The 18,688-nt window shown below is 48.3% G+C and overlaps 1 protein-coding gene across 13 annotated transcripts in view; it reads left to right on the top strand.

Annotated features, from left to right (window-relative positions):
* TBL1X (transducin beta like 1 X-linked) overlaps positions 1-18,688 on the top strand; it is a 220,212-nt gene that overhangs the window by 155,443 nt on the left and 46,081 nt on the right. For 8 of the 13 annotated variants that reach the window (XM_088028886.1, XM_028115096.2, XM_028115097.2 and 5 more), the window contains one exon: positions 13,382-13,489. In XM_088028886.1, coding sequence (XP_087885012.1) covers positions 13,432-13,489 — 58 coding nt within the window. In that variant the 5' untranslated portion in view covers positions 13,382-13,431. Of the gene's footprint in view, positions 1-597; positions 711-3,229; positions 3,467-6,081; positions 6,252-6,695; positions 6,826-7,353; positions 7,504-10,983; positions 11,057-13,381; positions 13,490-18,688 lie in introns of those variants that run through there. The other 5 variants (XM_088028881.1, XM_088028882.1, XM_028115099.2 and 2 more) reach the window with 5 other exon arrangements.

The following is an 18,688-nucleotide window of genomic DNA, read 5'->3' as shown; positions in this document are numbered from 1 at the left end:
AAACAGGTGCCAAGAGTTGAAGCCCATATACCGAACTAAAACTGACAACCAGTTCTCTAACAGTGCTGTGTTTTGGTAGATGGGATTTTAGAGTTTGATTTTATTATTTACTTTTTCATTTGCTGTGTTACTTACTTTTTGTATTTGTATTTTTTTCCATTATCAATTTGGTTGCCTTTTTCTTTTTTTTTAGTTTGCTAATTTTTAATTCAATTAATTAGCTTATAAAATATTACTGGTTTCAGAGGTACAGGTCTGTGATTCATCAGTCTTATATTATACCCAGTGCTCATTACATCAAATGCCATCCTTAATGCCCATCACCCAGTTACCCCATCCCTCTACCCCGCTCTCCTCCATCAACCCTCAGTTTGTTTCCCTTTTTTTTTTTAAGAGAAAAAAAAAACCCACAGAACTTCCATAATTTTAAGAATTTTGCTTATTGCTTTAAAAAAAATTCAATCGGAACTAAAGTGATAGTCCTAAATTTAACTACAGTAAGAATCTTATTGAGGTATTTTTGTTTAAAACCAAGTATGTAAAGGGGCATCTGGATGGCTCAGTCAGTTAAGCGTCGGACTCTTGCTTTTGGCTCAGGTCATGATCTCTGGGTTGTGAGATGGAGCCCTGCAGCGGACTCTGAGCTGGGTGTGGAGCCTAACTGAAGATTCTCTCTCTCTGCCCTCCCTCCCCCCAAGAAAAACACCCAAGTATGTAAAAACAACAAAGTAAATATGTAAGAATCTTGATATTTTACTTAAGTATTTGAAAAATGTAGTTTGCTTATAAAAACAAAAATTTGTAAAATGTTAATTGAGTTTGTGACTGGCTTTAACTTAATATTTTCAGGATTCATCCATCTTGCCCTGTGAATCTTTTTTATGGCTGAGTAATATTCTATTGTATGGTTATACCACATTTTGTTGATCTCTTCATCAGTTGATGAACATTTGAGTTGTTTTTACCTTTCAGTTACTGTGAATCATCATTATTCATATTACTGCTGTTCTGAACATTTGTGTGCCAGTTTTTGTGCAGACACACGTCTCCATTTCTCTTGGGTGTATGTCAGGGAGTAGAATCGATAGGCTGTATGGTGACTGTGTTTAACATTTTGATGAACTGCCACAACTTTCCATCAGCCAGTATTTTTTGAAATGTAGTTGAACCATCTTCTGGAATGTTGGGGAAGATGGGAGAGGTCTGTCGGTCCTCGGAGTTTTGATTGGGACTTAACTCAGTACTTAGGGAACATAAGCTTCAGTTGAGTTGAGCACACATTGAATACCTACTGTGTGTGAGGCACTGGTGTTGAGCTTTAGAGATGACTTTGGATGTTTGTGGGGGATTTTGGTAACCATGGTAGACCGTGGCAGGTGGTGTTCCCTGCTCTCACTGTTCAAGCGGTTGGTTTGTACCTGAGGAGCATCCACGTTTTGGGGCATCACCTGCAGGTTAGCAAACAGGCAGCTTTCAAGCCGGGAACAGACAAGGCAGGTAGATAGGCAGGTCTAGTGTAGACACAGGAAAGTCTTCGGTAGAGCTGAGAAAAGCAGAGCAAGGGTGGCATTTTTTGTCAAGGGCTAGAGAGTAAATAGTTGAGGCTTTGTGGGCCAGCCGGGCTCTGTTAACAGCCACTCCACTGTGCTGTGGTGGTGTAAAAACAGTCGTCGATTGTACATCAGTGAATGGATGTGGGGGAGTGCCAATAAAACTTTATTTATGGGCACTGGGATTTGAATGTCAGATCAATTTCATGAGCCACAAAATAGGATTCTTTTGATTCTTTTCAGCCATTTAAAAATGTAAAAACTAGTCATAGCGCACAGGTCCAACAAGGGGAAGCAACAGGTGGGATTTGGCCTCAGGCCACAGTCTGTGGACTCTTACCTAGAGGAACACACCTGTTTTGTTTCTGCCTCTCCTACCTTCTGCTTTTTGAATTGGGAGGACATCAGGAGGTACAGCTCTGCGAGGCCCATGATGGGATTAAGACAGAATCCATATTGTGGTCACTTAGCAGAGACCCTGCGGATGTTCAGGGAGCTCTGACTTTGAGGAATTTGAGGGCTGTCTGGCCATGTCATGAGGAGTGGTCCTGGACCTGTGTACCTGCCCCAGCTAAGGGATCTTGGTCAGAGGCAAGTCCTCACCCCTTCCCAGGGGACATTCGGCCCTGCCTGGAGACCGTTTTCAGGGGGAGGGGTGCTACCGGCATGTGGTGGGCAGAGGCTAGGGACGCTGCTCAGCACACTGCAGCGCACAGGACGCCCCACCACCAGGATTTAGGTGGTCCCAAATGTCAGTAGTACCAAGATTGGAAAGCCTACTCACGCTTGCTATATCCATATTTTATATTTTAAATCTTACCAGTCTTGTGGCTGTGAAGATGTGAGCTGCTGAGCATTTGATGATAAAACTGAGTTCCTGCATTTGCTGACACAAATAGGGGGATCATTGGACTCTTAGATCTCATACTTAGGTTCATAATATTTAAGCATTTTTTTAAAAGATTTTATTTATTTGAGAGAGAGAATGAGATAGAGCATGGGGGCGGGGTCAGAGGGAGAAGCAGACTCCCTGCTGAGCAGGGAGCCCAATGCGGGACTCGATCCCTGGACTCCAGGATCATGACCTGAGCCGAAGGCAGTCGCTTAACCAACTGAGCCACCCAGGCGCCCATATTTAAGCATTTTTTTAAGATTTTATTTGAGAGAGAGTGACCGAGCAAGAACGAGCATGAGCAGGGCAGAGGGAGAGGGAGAAGCAGACTCCCTGCTGATCAGGGAGCCCCATGTGGGGCTCGATCCCAGAACCCCAGGATCACAACCCACGCCTAAGGCAATTGCTTAACTGAAAGTGCCGCCCAGGCACCCCTTTAAACTTTTTTTTTTTTTAATGTTTCTGTTATTCAGGGTGCCTGGGTGGCTCAGTTGGTTAAGCGACTGCCTTCGGCTCAGGTCATGATCCTGGAGTCCCAGGATCAAGTCCCGCATCGGGCTCCCTGCTCAGCGGGGAGTCTGCTTCTCCCTCTGACCCTCCCCCCTTTCATGTACTCTCTCTCTCTCTCTCTCTCTCATTCTCGTTCTCTCAAATAAATAAATAAATAAATCTTTAATGTTTCTGTTATTCATTTAAATTGAAGCATCAAAAAATGCTGTTCTCTGAAGACTTAGGAGACCCACGGCACTCGGTGGGTGAGGCATCGCCTGCTTTTTTTATCTTCTAGAGAAAGCCACAGGGTTTACTTTTCAAAACTCCAGAGGCCATGTTCTGTGAGCAGATGACCTCACTCACGACTCCCTGACACAGGAAAGGGAACTGTCGAGGCCAAAATAAATCCTGCATATGTGGTGAGAATCACAGTGTCTCAGAGGCTTCATCACCAGCCCGCGCGTCTCCTAAATTCGTGTGAGGACCTCATGTACATTGTAGAGAAGCTGCTTCAGGTTTTTCAGTCTTAAAGGTAATTTGATCTGGACACTGATTTACAGATTCTTTGCGAGTACTGGCTTAAACCAACATCATGGGAAAAGCAGAGCTCTTACGTGGGGGCCGTCACTGGCGGTGTCTCCCTGGCGGTGTGCTGGGAAGTCTGGGGTGCCTGAGCTCACATTGTAGTGTGAGAGGGGATGGGACGAGCAAAGGACAGTTGTGCTGCCTGTCGTGTGTCCGTGGTCTGCCTCTTGTGACGCAGTTTGTCTGAGCAGCGGTTTGCTGTTACTAGGTGGAGCACTTTGAGGAAGGCTTCCTTCGGGGTCTTGCCCTGGACGGCAGAGACGGGTCAGTAAATAGGGTGGTGAGCTTGCAGAGTTGGAGAGAGGACTCTGTGGCCACTTGGGAGGCATGCAGATGGTTTCAGGGGTAACCCCAGGGACCGGACGCCTTTCCTGTCATGTCAGCATCTGCTATTGAAGTGCGCACGGGTTTTGGATGAAGGCCCCAGCCAGCCGTGAATTAACCCAGAAGGGTGGCCAAGCGCAGAAAGGACCCTTTCTGAATGCCTCACCCCGGGGATGTTTTTTGTTCCGTGAAGAGCGGCATTATTTTCCTAACACAGGAGCCCCTCCTCTGCGCTCCCAGCCCTGTAGCCTCATTTCCTACTTAGAAGTGCAGAGCTGTTCTCATGCAGATTATTTCTGCAGACTCTGCCAGGTTTTAATTACATTTTAATGAATGTGAAAACAGTTCACGTTCATAGAAGATTTGGAAAATACGAAAAGCACACACAGAGAACTCCAGTGAAATTCCACCCCCAGAAATAGATGTGAGACTTTTTTGGAGGGTTATCTTCCGTGTGTGTGTGTGTGTGTGCGCGCACATGCGTGCCTGCAAAACAAAATTTGGCATTATACACGTTCCATCTTGAAACCTACTTTTTTCCTACGTGACACTGTATCATGGACATTTTCCCCAGTCATGAAATATTCTTTTAAGGACTTCATCTCATTTTACTGGTTTATTCCCATATTTTAAATGGTAGGATTGTTGCTAGGACTTTAGTAATAAAATGATAGTTGTTTGATTAGGTTTATAATTTTGGGCCATCTGACTGCAAGTAAATAACTGTAAGCTTGGTGGAAAATCTTTATCTTTGGGGGGTATCTTTTCTTACTGTAAAATAAAAGACATATACTCACTGGTAAATGACGATAAGCCCAAGAAAGTAAGCAACTACCATGAAACCCCTGTTCATGTTTTCATGTATTTTTCACCCAGTATCTTCCATGCGTATATTTTCCTGTAATTGGGGTCAAACTGTAAGTGCCATAATTTATGGAATCATATCCTCGTTGAACAGCAAAGTGTTTGAATAGCTACATGTTGTCTTAATGACAATTATGTAGGAGAAAGAGATAATGCACAGTGATAAAGCAAGCCTCTTTCACCTCCAACGTAAGCTGGTCCCCAAGCAGACTTTAGAAAAGGATGATATGCAAACGTTACTGCATGCACTAAAAATTTCATCTTCAACTGGTCACTGATGGTGTAATAAAAATAAATCTAGTTCCCACTGAAAGAGAGAAACACATCATGAGGGAAGCGAACAGGGAGGATAGGACTCACGACACTCGAGTCAGAATGTCCACGGAGAAAGGCAGAAAGTGCCTTTTGTTGGGATGAGGTCATTTTGAGCAGATTATCCAGCAGCTCTGGCTCTCAGTGTTCAGGCTGCATGGAGAGCTGAGCCTTTTCCAGAAGATTACTTTAAGCCATGGATTCTTCCAGCGTCAACGCCAACAGGCTAGGAGGGACGAGAAATGAGACAACCTTTCTTCCATCCCTGGAGGAAAAGGGCTGCTTTAAAAGAGTTTAGGAAAATATTTCACAATGAGGCAGATTGTTAGAAGAGAAACTTTTCCCTCTCATGGTACAGGATTCGCACTGTTTTCCTCCTTTAATATGTGTACACCTTGCCCACTATTTCAGGACAAGGCCCCCTCCTGCTGGCAAGACGCTGGCCCTTTCTGCCTTTCAGTTCTGCGCCAACTCCCAAGTAGGTCTCTTGGGGTTATTACGTTTAAGATAATGAAATGGCCATTCAGACTCTGTTGTTTGGGGGCGATCCCCTCCCTTCAGGGAGAATGCTAGCCTAGAAAACCGGGTAAGTATGTACTAGATAAAATGAAACCCTTCACCAGCATTTCTCTTGCGACTGAACTTTGCACTGATTTGGGAAGGGAACCGTGATTAATAGGAGTCTCTGCCACCTTGAGATGCAGTCGCAAAAAGCAGTACTATAAATAACTCTCCTTCCGTTTCTCCGTGGCTTCAACCCCAAGTGACCGAGTGTGCTGGAACGCTTCTGTTCGGCGGGGCCGCTGAGCACATGCCGTCAGCCCTGGGCACGCTGCCCCCTCGTCTTCAGGCAGCTCCAGGAGGGGGTGTCATGGCCTTCGCTTGCGGGGGCGGGGGGGAACGACGCTGCTCCCCTTTCCGCGCACTAAAGACCTCAGATCAACCTGATGGAAGGTGTCTCAGATCAACACTGGGTCAGGCAAGAAAATGCACCCGAGTGCACTCCTTTAAAAACCAGAGCTGTCCGGGTTTTTGTTTTTGTTGTTGTTTCCCTTCTGTTAGAGGCTGAGGAGGGTGCCCCAGTGCCGCCAGAGCTCTTTTACCCTGGAACTGGAGAGGTTGGAAAGCACCCGTTGGAGTTCTCAGAACTGGAGATGGGCACGGATGCCGTTCTGGAAACCAGCTCGGGGTTGAGACGTGCGCTGCGTCCCCAGCCGGTGCTTGCTTGACAGGTTTGACACGTGCCGCTTGCGTGTTTGCAGACCACCGGGGACTGGATCCGAGCCCGTTAGCTGAGGGTGGTGTGTCCCACCGATGCCTACAGAAGGCCCCCTTTGGTCGCTCTTTGGGGATGTGCCCTGTTGGCTGAATATGAGGAATAGCTAGCAAGTCGTGGATCTCTGCTGTGCGTGAGGGCCTGCTCTGAGAATTTCTGTTAAAGCGTTTAGCCCTCACAGCCTCTCCCAGGTGTAGGGGCTTTCGTTAGCCTACGTTTGGAGATGAGAAACTGAGTCACATAACCTGCCCGCTGATCTGGAGCTAGGAAGGGATGGCGATATGATGAGAAATCAGGCTGTCTGGCTTCTTAGCCCCCAGGCGCCCCGAATCCCATACATTTGTACCCTGACTTTATTGCGGGCAGCACAGGCATGTGCCCACCAAAATCGTTCTTCCAGAGTGAAGAGAGGACACAAGTCAGCCTCTACCCCACATGAGAGACATTAATGGCGTTTCACATCAAACCTTAGCACAGACGGCGTTCTTCCTGCTCTGGGTCCTGGGGAGCGTTTGGTATCATCACACAAGGTCAGAATTGTTCTTAAACAGCAGTGCGCCCCCCCCCCCCACCCCGGTTCCTGTACTGCCTTCTCATTCCCGTCTTCCTCCCCAGATGCTGTGTTCATCAGCAGGAATTTACCCTCCCCTCTTCCAAAGCTTCCCTCTTCGGAACTCGGCCTCCCCCTGTAATACTCTGTGGGGCTTGTGGGGGCTTAACTATTGGAGCCTTTCATTATTTGCATAGAGGTCTTAGCTTAAAGGAAGAGGTGTGTGTGAGTGAGTGTGGGTGCCAGTGTGTGTATGAATGTGTTTAATTGCTGGTATTCCCAAAACCCCATGCTTTGAATAGAGCAGATACTCGCTAATTTCTCCATTACCTGCTCATGCATCATTTTCCTTGAGCACAGAAAATGCCGGGCAAAGTACGTGTGTCTGTTAGCAGTAGGATTTCAGTAAATATGGGGATAGGATCCGATGATGCTTATCTGACGTGAAGGAGCTGCTGCTTTTCGGTGTGAAGGCTTCTCATTCTCTTTACACGGCTTTCTTTCCTAGGAGGAGTTTGCTGGAACTAATACACGCTGCTGATAACTTAATCAAGTACCAGCCAGAGTTAGAGCTGTGTTGGGCTTGACAGCCTTACAGCGCCTCTAAACAGATCAGCTGCCCCGAGTTCAGTGTGCCGGACCTGTGTTCTCATTTCCGGTATGAGTGTCTCATGGAGGGGAGGCAGGGTGAGGTGAAGTGAGGGGGCTCACTCGTTATTGTGGCATTGTTATTTTGGCTGAGGTATCGAGTGGTGAGAAAGACCTTCAAAACAGGGACGGGCCAACACGGGCCACGATGCATCAGCCTCATGAGTGTGAAGCCCAGAACCTCATCGGATGGGGGCGGTTGCTGAGTGGCTCTGCAGAGCATCCGCAGGGGACACGGATGGGGTCATGAGGCCCCAAGAGAGGTGTCCTGTGGCCGCGGTATGCTGTTGCTTCCCCTTAAAATCAGACCATTGGTTGTTTCAGATTGTTTCATTTTCTTGACATGAAGTGTATAAATTAAAAATCAGTCTGAGGAGTTCCCTGGAGGAGTCCCAATTCATAGAGACGAAAAGTAGACGGAAGAGTGGGTGCCAGGGACCGGGGGGCAGGGGAGAAATGGGGAGTTAGTGTTTAATGGAGTTTCAGTTTGGGAAGATGAGAAGGTTCTGGAAATAAACGGTGGGGATAGTTGCACAACAGTGTCAATGTCCTTAATGAATTGTGCGCTGTAGGGGTTATGATACTAAATTAGATGTTCTGTTCTTCGCATTAAAAACCAAAGAGTGAGAGACGGAGCTGAGCCGAGCCCTTCCTGTAAATTTGACTTTGTCTGATGTAGAGAACCCTGGCTGTCCCGTCCCCAAGTAGAACTTGGACAGACCTAGAGCAGCTCACGCTCAGGGATTCACAGCCTGGCCTGACTTTTTCTCTTCCATCAGTAAGAGCCGTTTCATCTTTAAGCAGAGGCAGGAGTGGGGGGCTTGGGAAGTAGTAATGCTACAGTTAAAACCCCTCCTGCCACCGGGGTGGCTCACGACCGGTTATCCACAGTAAAAGGGAGGACAGGGGCACCTTCCTTCCGTCTTCGCTGGTGGGCAGCCTCAGAAGGTGGCAGCTGCCCGGAGAGATGGAGTGTCCTTGCTGACGCCCAAACCGCACACGCTGTTTGGGGCCCCCCAACCCCCCGCTTGGTCGCTGCTACACTAGGAGACCTTGAACGCCACGAACATCAGTGCATTTCCTCACGTGAAACTGCACCGCAGAACCCTGCGTGGAAATGCAGCATGTCATTCTCACATCCTTCTGTGAAATTTACGTCTGCTCTAGGACGAAACAGGAGAGGTCACTTCACTTCCCACGCTTAGGAGGGCATGTTGCTGAGGTTGGTCTGAACAGTAACTTTTGTCAAGTGGAGATCAGCCGTTTTACCCATTGGTGTCAAAGTAAAGTGGACCCATCAGAACCACCACCACCACCTTCAAGCACATTGCTTAGATGTATGCAGCTATACACCCTGTTAATTGTTGGTTTCTCTTGATTGCAGTGTAATCAAACCCCGTGAGTTGAGGGGTGCCTGGGAGGCTCAAGTCGGTTAAGGGTCTGCCTTCGGCTCAGGTCATGATCCCGGGTCCTGGGATCGAGCCCTGTGTTGGGCTCGCTGCTTAGCGGGGAGTCTTCTTCTCTCTCTGCCCCTCTCATTTGCTCGTGTGCACTCTCTCTCTCTCTCTCTCAGATAAATAAATCTTAAAAAAAACCCACAAAAACCCAAGGAGTTGAAGTGGGTTGAACTACTGCTGTTAGATTTATGGTCAGTTCAAAAAATGTTCTTGTGTCTGTATTGAAATAGTCTTAAAAATATATATGTACGTTGTACTTCACTGGTTACTGTAAATCCTTTTTTGGAGGGGAGTTAGGTTTTATTTTTGTTTTATTTATTTTTTAAATATTTATTTGAGAGAGAGAGCACAAGCAGGAGGGAGAGGGAGAAGCAGACTCCCTGCTGAGCAGGGAGCCCAATGTGGGGCTCCATCCCGGGAGCCCCGGGATCATGACCTGAGCCAAAGGCATACACTTCACCGACTGAGCCACCCAGGCTCAGCCCCTTTATTATTTTTCTGAAAGATTCATTTATTTATTTGAGAGAGAGCATTTGTGTGCATGTGTGCATGAGGAGGGGCCGAGGGCAGAAAGAATCTCCAGCAGACTCCGTCATGAGCATGAGCCAGACGTGGGGCTCGATCTCACTACCCTGAGATCATGACCGGAGCCAAAATCAAGAGTTGGACACTCCATCGACTCAGCCACCCAGGCGCCCCTGGAATTAGATTTTAAAAGAAATAGTCATTTAAAACCTAGTTAAGAAGATGTTCAATTGAGGGGGAGGTGTGATCCAATTACTGTGTTTTCAAAAATTAAACTGTGTAGTTGATGTAGAACCGTCGGGGACAGAGGACAAGTCTCGTTGACCCAATGACATTTCACTTGGCTCTCTTGCAGGCCAGGGCTGCTTTCTGTTGTCTTTTCTCTGCTGCTTACAAGTGAAAAAGCCTTTACAAAGTTAACATTGTATTGGGAAAAGCTCATCCTAACTTAAAAGTTTAGAGAGAAATTCAGTCCATGATCAGAAAGCAGGAGAGCCAGACCTGAAACAGAAGTTTTCCTAGTTGCAAAAAAAGGACGGTGCATGAAGAAAAAGAGGAGCGCCAGGGCACCTGGGTGGCTCAGTCGGTTAAGCGACTGCCTTCGGCTCAGGTCATGATCCCGGAGTCCCGGGATCGAGTCCCGCATCGGGCTCCCTGCTCGGCGGGGAGTCTGCTTCTCCCTCCGACCCTCCCCCCTCTCATGTGCGCGCGCTCTCTCTCTCTCTCTCTCTCTCTCTCATTCTCACTCTCTCAAATAAATAAATAAATAAAAATCTTAAAAAAAAAAAAAGAGAGGAACGCCAGCCTAACGAAAATGTCCCACAATCCTTGGTGTCTCGAGGATGTGATAGTCTCCTGCTCCAGAGTCCTGTGTGAACACATGTGCAGACTACAGACACTTGTGGGTGGCGAATAAGAACGTGGCTCTTGGGGGAGCTGGGACATTTTCTGCTTAGAAAACAAAAAATATCTGGATGCTGAAAGAAGAAATCCATATTTTATTTTCTAATGAAACTCCTGATAATTTTGTAGAAAGATTTTACGTAGGCTATCTGAAAAAGCCTGGCTCTTATGGGTGCATTTTCAAGGATGACTTTTAGTTACATGGCTGTGTCATTAAGTAACACCTGTGAGCCAGCCCCAAATTTCCCTGCATCTTCGTAAATGCGGTTCCTGTCAAACACAAAATGCTGATTTTTCCTCTCCAGAGAAAACCAGCAGCAGTTTTGCAATTTGGAACATTTGGCAACGTCTGGAGACGTGTTTGATCATCCTAACTCTAGGGGGTGGGCGAGGTTGTGCTGGCCTTCATCCTACAGTGCCCAGGACGGCCCCAGAACAGAGGATCATCTGGCCCCAAGTGTCAAAAGTACCGACGCTAAGAGCCTGTTAGATTTTACTTCTTTCTGATCACCCAGCGTGACAGAATAAAAGAGAATGGAGCAAGGGTGGTGTCTGAGGCATTTCAAACTGTGGTGACAACATGGCACAGATGGGGCAGCTTCACCAACAGACGTGTCCTTCTTTGCGGCTCTGGAGGCTGGAAGTCTGAGACCAAGGCTCTGGCTGATTTGGTATCTGGTGAGGATCCACTTCCTGTTTCCTAGATGGGCATGTGCTCCTTGTGTCTCACTTGGCAGAGAGACCGAGAACTCTCTGGGGGTCTCTTTTATAAGGGTGCTAATCCCATTCATGCGGGCTCCACCCTCATGACCTGATCACCTTCCCGCGGCCCGACCATTCACAGTAGCGTGAATTCGGCCTTGTAACTGACTGGTCGTTACTGCCCCACGTGACGGTACCAAAAGTCTCTTCAGTGTTAGCGTTCTGTGGTACAGGTTTTTGTAATTGTTTACTTTCTCTCCCTTAAATAATGGGTGTTTTTTTTCCCCCATTTGGTTATGCTCTGATTTCATAGCTTTTTATTTCGTCTCTAATATTTTGCTAACACCGTCTTATGAGTGAATTCCCCAGGATGCAAATAAACCTCAGGACAGATCTGTATTTTGACTGTCAGGTTTTCTTTTCAATATATACATAAGTACAGAATATCACCAAAGTAACTAAAGAAGGTAAGCCTTTTTGAGTGGCAAAATTCTGGTAACTAATGTGAGAATTGGAATGACCCAAGAGGCAGTGTATTGGTTCTCCATTGCAGCCTAATGATAACCACAAATTTCCCCAGGAGCTGGAAACGACACCTTTCTCATCTGGCAGTTTGTCTGGATCCCGAGTCCAGGCATGCCTTTGCTGGGTTCCCTGCTCAGGGCCTCACAAGGCTGCAGATAAGGTGGTCGCTGGGCTGCATCCGCATTTGGAGCTCAGGCGGAGGGGAGGAGGTCGTCTTCCAAGCTCATGTTCTGGGCAGAATTTCAGTTCCTTGTGGTTGTAGGACTGAGGTGCAAAGCTTCCTGTGGGCTGTCCCCAGTTCCATGGGCAGTTCACATGATGACAGCCTTTATCTTCGAGGCCAGCAGGAGAGTGTCTCCCTCTAGGCCGCTAAGAGTCTTATATGATATAATAATTAGAATGACATCTGGTCACCCTTGCCATAGCACATAACCTAAGGAGGAGAGTGACATCCTTGTCCTTTGATGTATTCCGTGGGGTAGAAGTGAGTCACAGGTGCTGCGCACACTTGGGGAGGGGATCTTAGCAGGATGGGGCTTCACTGGGTGTGTCCCTTACAACTGCCTTGAGTGTGAATCCTTGAAGGTCTACTTTGCTCTTTAATCTTTATTCTCAGTAAACAAAAAGTTAATTCTCATTTAACGATAAAAGTTTTGCCACCAGTAAAAATGCCTGAAAATGTACAGTGCGGACTTTGAAGACAGTTCCCCCACAGCCAAAAATGTTTGGGGTTGGTGACCTCACTGAAAGGTGTCATGGCCTTTCTTGGCTTTGGCTCTTTTTGGAGTGAGTGCTGTTGTTGACGTCTACATTCTAGTTTGTTGGTGTCTAAGAAGAGTTCTGCTGCTTGATTGACTTCTCTCTCCTCTCTTTGGGGTTACTTGCTCATATGCTAACTGGGATCATTGTGGAGAAAATCAGATTCTCTCTTTTTGGTTGCTCTCTGTCCATGCTCCATCTTCCTGAGACCTGGCTTCTTTATAGAAATGATGTGACATGCACACTTCAGGTGACATGCATACTTCACTCCTCACTCGTGTGTGTTTTCCTTCTCAGTGCTGCCTATGGGTAGAGTGACCATTGGGTTTATCCCGTAAACTTGGAGTGAAAGGTACTGTGATTCATCTTTTCCTAGAGCAACAGGCGCAATCTGGTCCATGTGGTCACCTGCCCTAGGGGTGTTGACATAACTTCTGGTCTACTCACGAATCTTCTCTGTCTGGAAAAGTGCTTAGTGTCTTACCCACCCAAGCCCATCAGAGTGCACTTCAGGATTCCGTTCCTGCTCGTTACCAAGTATGTTGTGCTCACAGTGCACACGTATCATTAGTGTGGTTTATCCCTGACCCTATCCCAGCCTTATTAAATACACCAACGCCTTTTTCTCTTTTTATTTTTTTGAAACCTTTCTCCTGGATATATAGATGTCATATATATGTCATTGTGAAATTACAGTTACCTTCATGGTTATCCCATCGTGCGTATATGTCATACAGTTACCTTCATGGTTATCCCATCGTGCGTATATGTCATACAGTTACCTTCATGGTTATCCCATCGTGCGTATATGTCATACAGTTACCTTCATGGTTATCCCATCGTGCGTATATGTCATACAGTTACCTTCATGGTTATCCCATCGTGCGTATATGTCATACAGTTACCTTCATGGTTATCCCATCATGGGTATGGTATTTTCAGTCTCAAGAAAGAATGCTGGGACAAAAATACAGGCAGTGTCTCAAAACTCTTTTCCCACTTTTTCTTGTCTCACAGAGGGTGGCTCCCGCATCGTACGGACCTCATCGCCGCGAGGTGAGGCTAAGATGAGCATAACCAGTGACGAGGTGAACTTCCTGGTGTATCGCTATCTCCAGGAGTCAGGTAAGGGGCTTGGGTTTCTGTCAGTGGGAAACTCAGCTGCAATATGCCACGTGCAGGACCATCCACCATTGATTGAGAAACCGGGCTAGGGAAGAAGAAGAGCAGCCGACGTTCTTGTTAAGAGAGTTGCGGGAGAGAAGGTTCTGGGGCTGCCCTGCTCCTGGGGTGGGATGGGGCGTGTGTACTTTCTTCCCTTGATCTTTCTGCCCAGATGAGATCAGATTGCAGTTATGGTCAAGAACAGTTGGGGTAGACCTAGAAAGGGGCATGAATGGATGGGCTGGTGTCTTCATGGCGTGTGTATATGTGAACCTCTCAGCCTTAAGACCACTGATCTTTTGAGCTCCTCAGCCACACCCCACCACGGGCCCTTGGCAATTTCCTAAAACCTAGGAATAGTTCTAGTTTCTTCCGACACTTCTGATTATGACCAAGCCATTACTTTCCTGTTAGCAATGAACAGGCCGGCTGTGTGCTCCCTGGGGACAGGGTGCAGCTTGCCAACAGCAGCTGGTGTCTGCAGGGGGCAGGGAAGGGGGCTGGCAGGGCTTTGTCACAGTACAAAGACATCCCTCTGAGGCGTCCTCGGATACCTCCGGGCCTAGATTCGTGCATTAGACAATGTCGCAGCTGCCCCCCACGGCGCAGCCTCCACTCAATTTAGTGGCTTGTGGGTGCTTTCTTAAATGCTCAAGACTCTGAATTCTTTTTTAATTAATGTTAATGGATTTTTAATTTCTAAAGCAAATAATGTCTTCAAACTTTTAAAACTTTTAAATACTTCATTTGAGATGTACATAATGACATTTACGAGAAACACGGTTGTTACCACCTACCCGCCCAAGATAAGAGCTACACCAGTTCCAGGCCCGAGGGGTGCCTGTGTCCGACTGTGCGGTGCCGCCCCCTCTCTCCTTTCAGTGCTAGCTGCCCCCCCACCCCGCCCAGTTTGGTGTTTGTGGTCCCCGTGCACTTCCTGTGCCCACGGTGTCTTCCTAAGCAGTGTGGACCCTGGGGTATTAGTTCGGGACAGCCACTGTAACGAAGTACCGCAGTCCGGGGCAGCTTGAACAGAAGTACGTTGTCTCACCGTCTGGAGGACCCAAGTCCAAATACAAGGTGTGGGCGGTAGGGGTTGCTTCTGAGGCCCTGAGGGGGCTCTGTTCCATGCCTGTCTCCTGGCTTCTGGTGGGTTTCCCGCCATCGTTGGTGCTCCTTGGCTTGTGGAGGCATCACGCCCGGGTCAGCCTTCATCGTCACACGGCCTTCTCCCCGCCTGCTTCTACCTCTGTCCGAATTTGTCCCGTTTCTCCTTGTAGCTCTTCCCTTCAGGATCCTTTCCTTTTGGAAATAGTCCTCCTGATTTAGGGCCTCACCAGACTCCAGTATAACCTAGACAGGGGCCCTAGGACTTCAACTTAGGAATTTGGGGCAGGATACAGTTCAACCCATAATGATTGGCCTTGTGCATATTTACACTTTATACACTTGGTATCATATCGTTTATGTTTTGCAACTTGATTTTTCAAAAAGGAAACCAGTTCCTGGGTTTCTGTCTTCCAAAGACCAAGTATGAGGGGAAACCAGCTTGTGAGCCCCTAGGTCCGGGCTCTTCCAGAGTCAGCCAGGAAGGCTGAGCTGGGCGGGTGTTACATGCAGACCGCATGGCTCAGGCTCTGACCCTTGAACCAAGTTCTTTGCCCCACCAGAGCCTCTCCTCCCCTGCAAAAAAAAAAAAAAAAATGGAAGTGATTATCCTGGGCAAAAGTAACGAAGAACACTGGACAACGTGGCGTGTTATAAACAGACATGTCTCCCCATCTGGTCCTGGATCTCTGTCCCTGGGGACCCCAGCTAGCATTTTTCATGGGAAGTGCACATTCTTTCTCCATATATATATATTAGATCATTTGGATTGGCTGTTGCCCAACGTAGTATAAAAGAAATTGATAAAATATGTATGACCTCAGCCCTGTGGATCTGGGGAGTCACCAGCGCTGCTCTCAAACCTTACCCCGGGAAGTTGGGGAACCACCCACCTAGAGCACGGGTGCTATCGTGTGGACTTTCAGCGTTGAATTCACGATTCCTTTCTGTGTGCATCCTTCTGCACAAAGATAGGATGGAGGCAAAAACACAGAATATGTGAAGAAATCACAAGCTGATCCTCAGGATAAATACGTGATGTGAAAACCTTGTGCCTAGCCTGGGCAGCCTGGAGCAAGGGTGCTCGGTTGGCTGGTCCCTGGGGAGGCGGCTGGCCTCTTTGAATAAACACGGAAACCGTCCCTCCCCCAGAAAGGCCACCTTCCTTTTCTCGTGTTTGTTGATAAGGCCTCCGTCACCAGGCAGCTGAGGAGGGGAGTCGGGCCCCGGGACGATAGGATTTCTGTGCATTTTGTACCTGTGAGCTCCTCTCCTGCCTGTGTCAGTCCTTACGTACGTGTGTGGCGAGCGTCTTCCCGAAAGGCATGCCTGTGCTTTCCTCTAAAGACTGTGTGAGTCCTGGAGCCCCCCACAAGGGCGTGTTCAGAAGCAGGCAGAGAAGAAATACAAGAGGTCCTTTTGGGGTCGTTTTACATGTTTTTCTCAAATCGTCAGGTTTCGGTTTGGCCCGTATTTCTTGAGCGCCCACCCAGGGCAAAGAGCTTCTTCTCAGCCCATTGGTGTCTGCTCTCTAGCTCCCGGGGCAGGGGGCGGGGGGCCGCGGGAGAAAATGCGTCCCTTGATCGTGCCTCCCCTGCAAGGCATCCCTGCTCTCCCCCGCGCACCTACAGCCACTCATCAAAAATAAGCCCAGCGCTCCCATAGGTGACTCATTCCTCAACGCCTCGCAATCCGGCTTTCTCTGACAGAAGGCACCAGGAGGTTCTCTCTTGGCAAAAGGCTTGTGCAGCAGGCCCCATCCTAATGCCTTGTGTGGAGGAAGATGGATTCAGGGGAGGAAGGGAGGGGGGCGGTGGGCCGGGGATGGCCTTGCGTGAGGTAGACCGCTGCTTCTCTGGTCCCTGTGCTCTTTGCCTCGCCGCTCGGGGACAGCCCCAGAAAGTCCCAGCCCACCTGCTCACGTGCAGTGAGGAACAAGTGAGCAAGGCTTGCCGCTGAGGCAGGAAGAAGCTGGAATTGCCGGCTCCGGCACCAGAGTGGCCGAGTTGGCTTGTGCCGGAGCTGTGGCAGCTCGGCTTTGAGGGCTAGGACTTTGCTGGCCTCTGCCTTGTGGGGGTTTGTCGCGTAGTCACTGTTACCGGCTGCGCCGTTTGTAAAGCAGCGGATTGAGGGCTCCCCCACCCTGCCTTCAGCTCGCCTCACCATCCAAGGTTGATGGAAGCAAGGGAACAAGGCGTAGGAATGGGTTTCAGCCTGCATAGGCTGGTGTGAGCAGCTCCTCCAAAGAGTGGATGCCTTGCGAGTTGTCTGCCCCTGCTTTTTTCTGAATGTAGTGTGGGAGGCTGACGCCTATTCCAAGTCCGTATGAAGAGTGGGAAATGTCAGTAAGCGAGTCGCTGTGAGTCTGCTTCCTCTGGGGCTTCATCCCCAAATCCAAGTTATAAAGGAGATAGTTTCTCCCAGACCCAATTGGGAAGGGGGTCAGTGGACATGAAGCATTGCTGGAGGGTGGCCCTTCACACAAGCAGGGAGGCTGGCCGCCTGGACTTGCCCAGACCCTGCTGGTGAAAGAGCCGAAATGCATGGGTTTGGGGGATTTGTCAGAAGAGGGAGTGTCTCTCTGGAAAACAGTATGGAGGTTCCTCAAAAAGTTGAAAATAGAGCTACCATACGGTCCAGCAATTGCACTACTGGGTATTTACCCCAAAGATACAAATGTAGGGATCCGAAGGGGTACATGCACCCCGATGTTTATAGCAGCTATGTCCACAATAGCCAAACTGGGAAGAGCCAAGATGCCCATCGACAGATGAATGGATAAAGAAGGTGTGGTATATATACACGATGGAATACTATGCAGCCGTCAAAAGGAATGAGATCTTGCCATTTGCAACCACGTGGATGCAACTGGAGGGTGTTATGCTGAGTGAAATAAGTCAATCAAAGAAAGACGTGTATCGTATGACCTCACGGATATGAGGAATTCTTAATCTCAGGAAACAAACTGAGGGTTGCTGGAGTGGTGGGGGGTGGGAGGGAGGGGGTGGCTGGGTGATAGACATTGGGGAGGGTATGTGCTATGGTGAGCGCTGTGAATTGTGCAGGACTGTTGAATCACAGATCTGTACCTCTAAAATAAATAATGCAATATATGTTAAGGAAAAAAAAAAAGGAGATAGCAGGAGGGGAAGAATGAAGGGGAGTAAGTCAGAGGGGGAGACGAACCATGAGAGACGATGGACTCCGAAAACCAAAATGAAGGTTTTAGAGGGGAGGGGTGTGGGGGGATGGGTTAGCCTGGTGAGTATTAAAGTTCTGCATGGAGCACTGGCTGTTATATGCAAACAGTGAATCATGGAACACTGCATCAAAAACTAATGAGGTAATGTATGGTGATTAACTTAACAATAAAAAATTTAAAAAAAAAAAGAGGGAGTGTCTGTGTTACATCGCGTCTGCAAGGCCAGCTCCCTGCCTGCTAGACGGAAGGATGGTCCATGGAGCTGGGTCAGAGTCACGGTTGAGTCTAAAGCGGAGAGACGGGCTGGGGGTTTGGAGCCAGATTTTCCACAGCAGTTAAATGGTGACCAGACTCGCTTTCCATGGTCTCGGTCGGCAGTCTCACCCTTCATGGGTTGCATCTGTGCTTTTAAATGAGGGTATACTTTTCATGCAGTAAAATTTATCCTTTGTAGAGTACGGGTTGACAGTTTTTTCCAAATGTGTCCAGTCCTGTAAGCACCAGTTACCACCGAGATGATAGAAAAGTCCATCACCCCAGAAACTCCCCCCGGGCCCCTTTGTAACCAGACCCTCTCCCCCGCACAGCCCCTGGCAAGCCGCACTCTGTGCCCCGTCCCCGGCCTCCTGCCTCTGCAAGAGGGTTGTTTCTGTGGACTCGGGCAGCGTGCAGCCTCCAGAGCCTGGCTGGTCTTCTCAGCATCCTGTGCCGGCGTCGGCTGTCGGCTCTTTGTTGCTAAGTCGTATTCCATCTTAAGAATGTGTAGCAATTGGCTTGTCCATTCTCCTGTTGAAGAGTATTTGACTTGTTTCCAGATTTTGACGATCACGACTAAATATACTAGAAACATC

The sequence above is a fragment of the Eumetopias jubatus genome, unplaced genomic scaffold (genome assembly GCF_037043125.1).
Source record: "Eumetopias jubatus isolate StellerSeaLion01/CBP00866 unplaced genomic scaffold, mEumJub1_p1.0 scaffold_11, whole genome shotgun sequence".
NCBI lineage: Eukaryota > Metazoa > Chordata > Mammalia > Carnivora > Otariidae > Eumetopias > Eumetopias jubatus.
The sequence above is the reverse complement of the archived record's forward strand: the minus strand, read 5'-3'. Positions and strand labels throughout refer to the sequence as shown.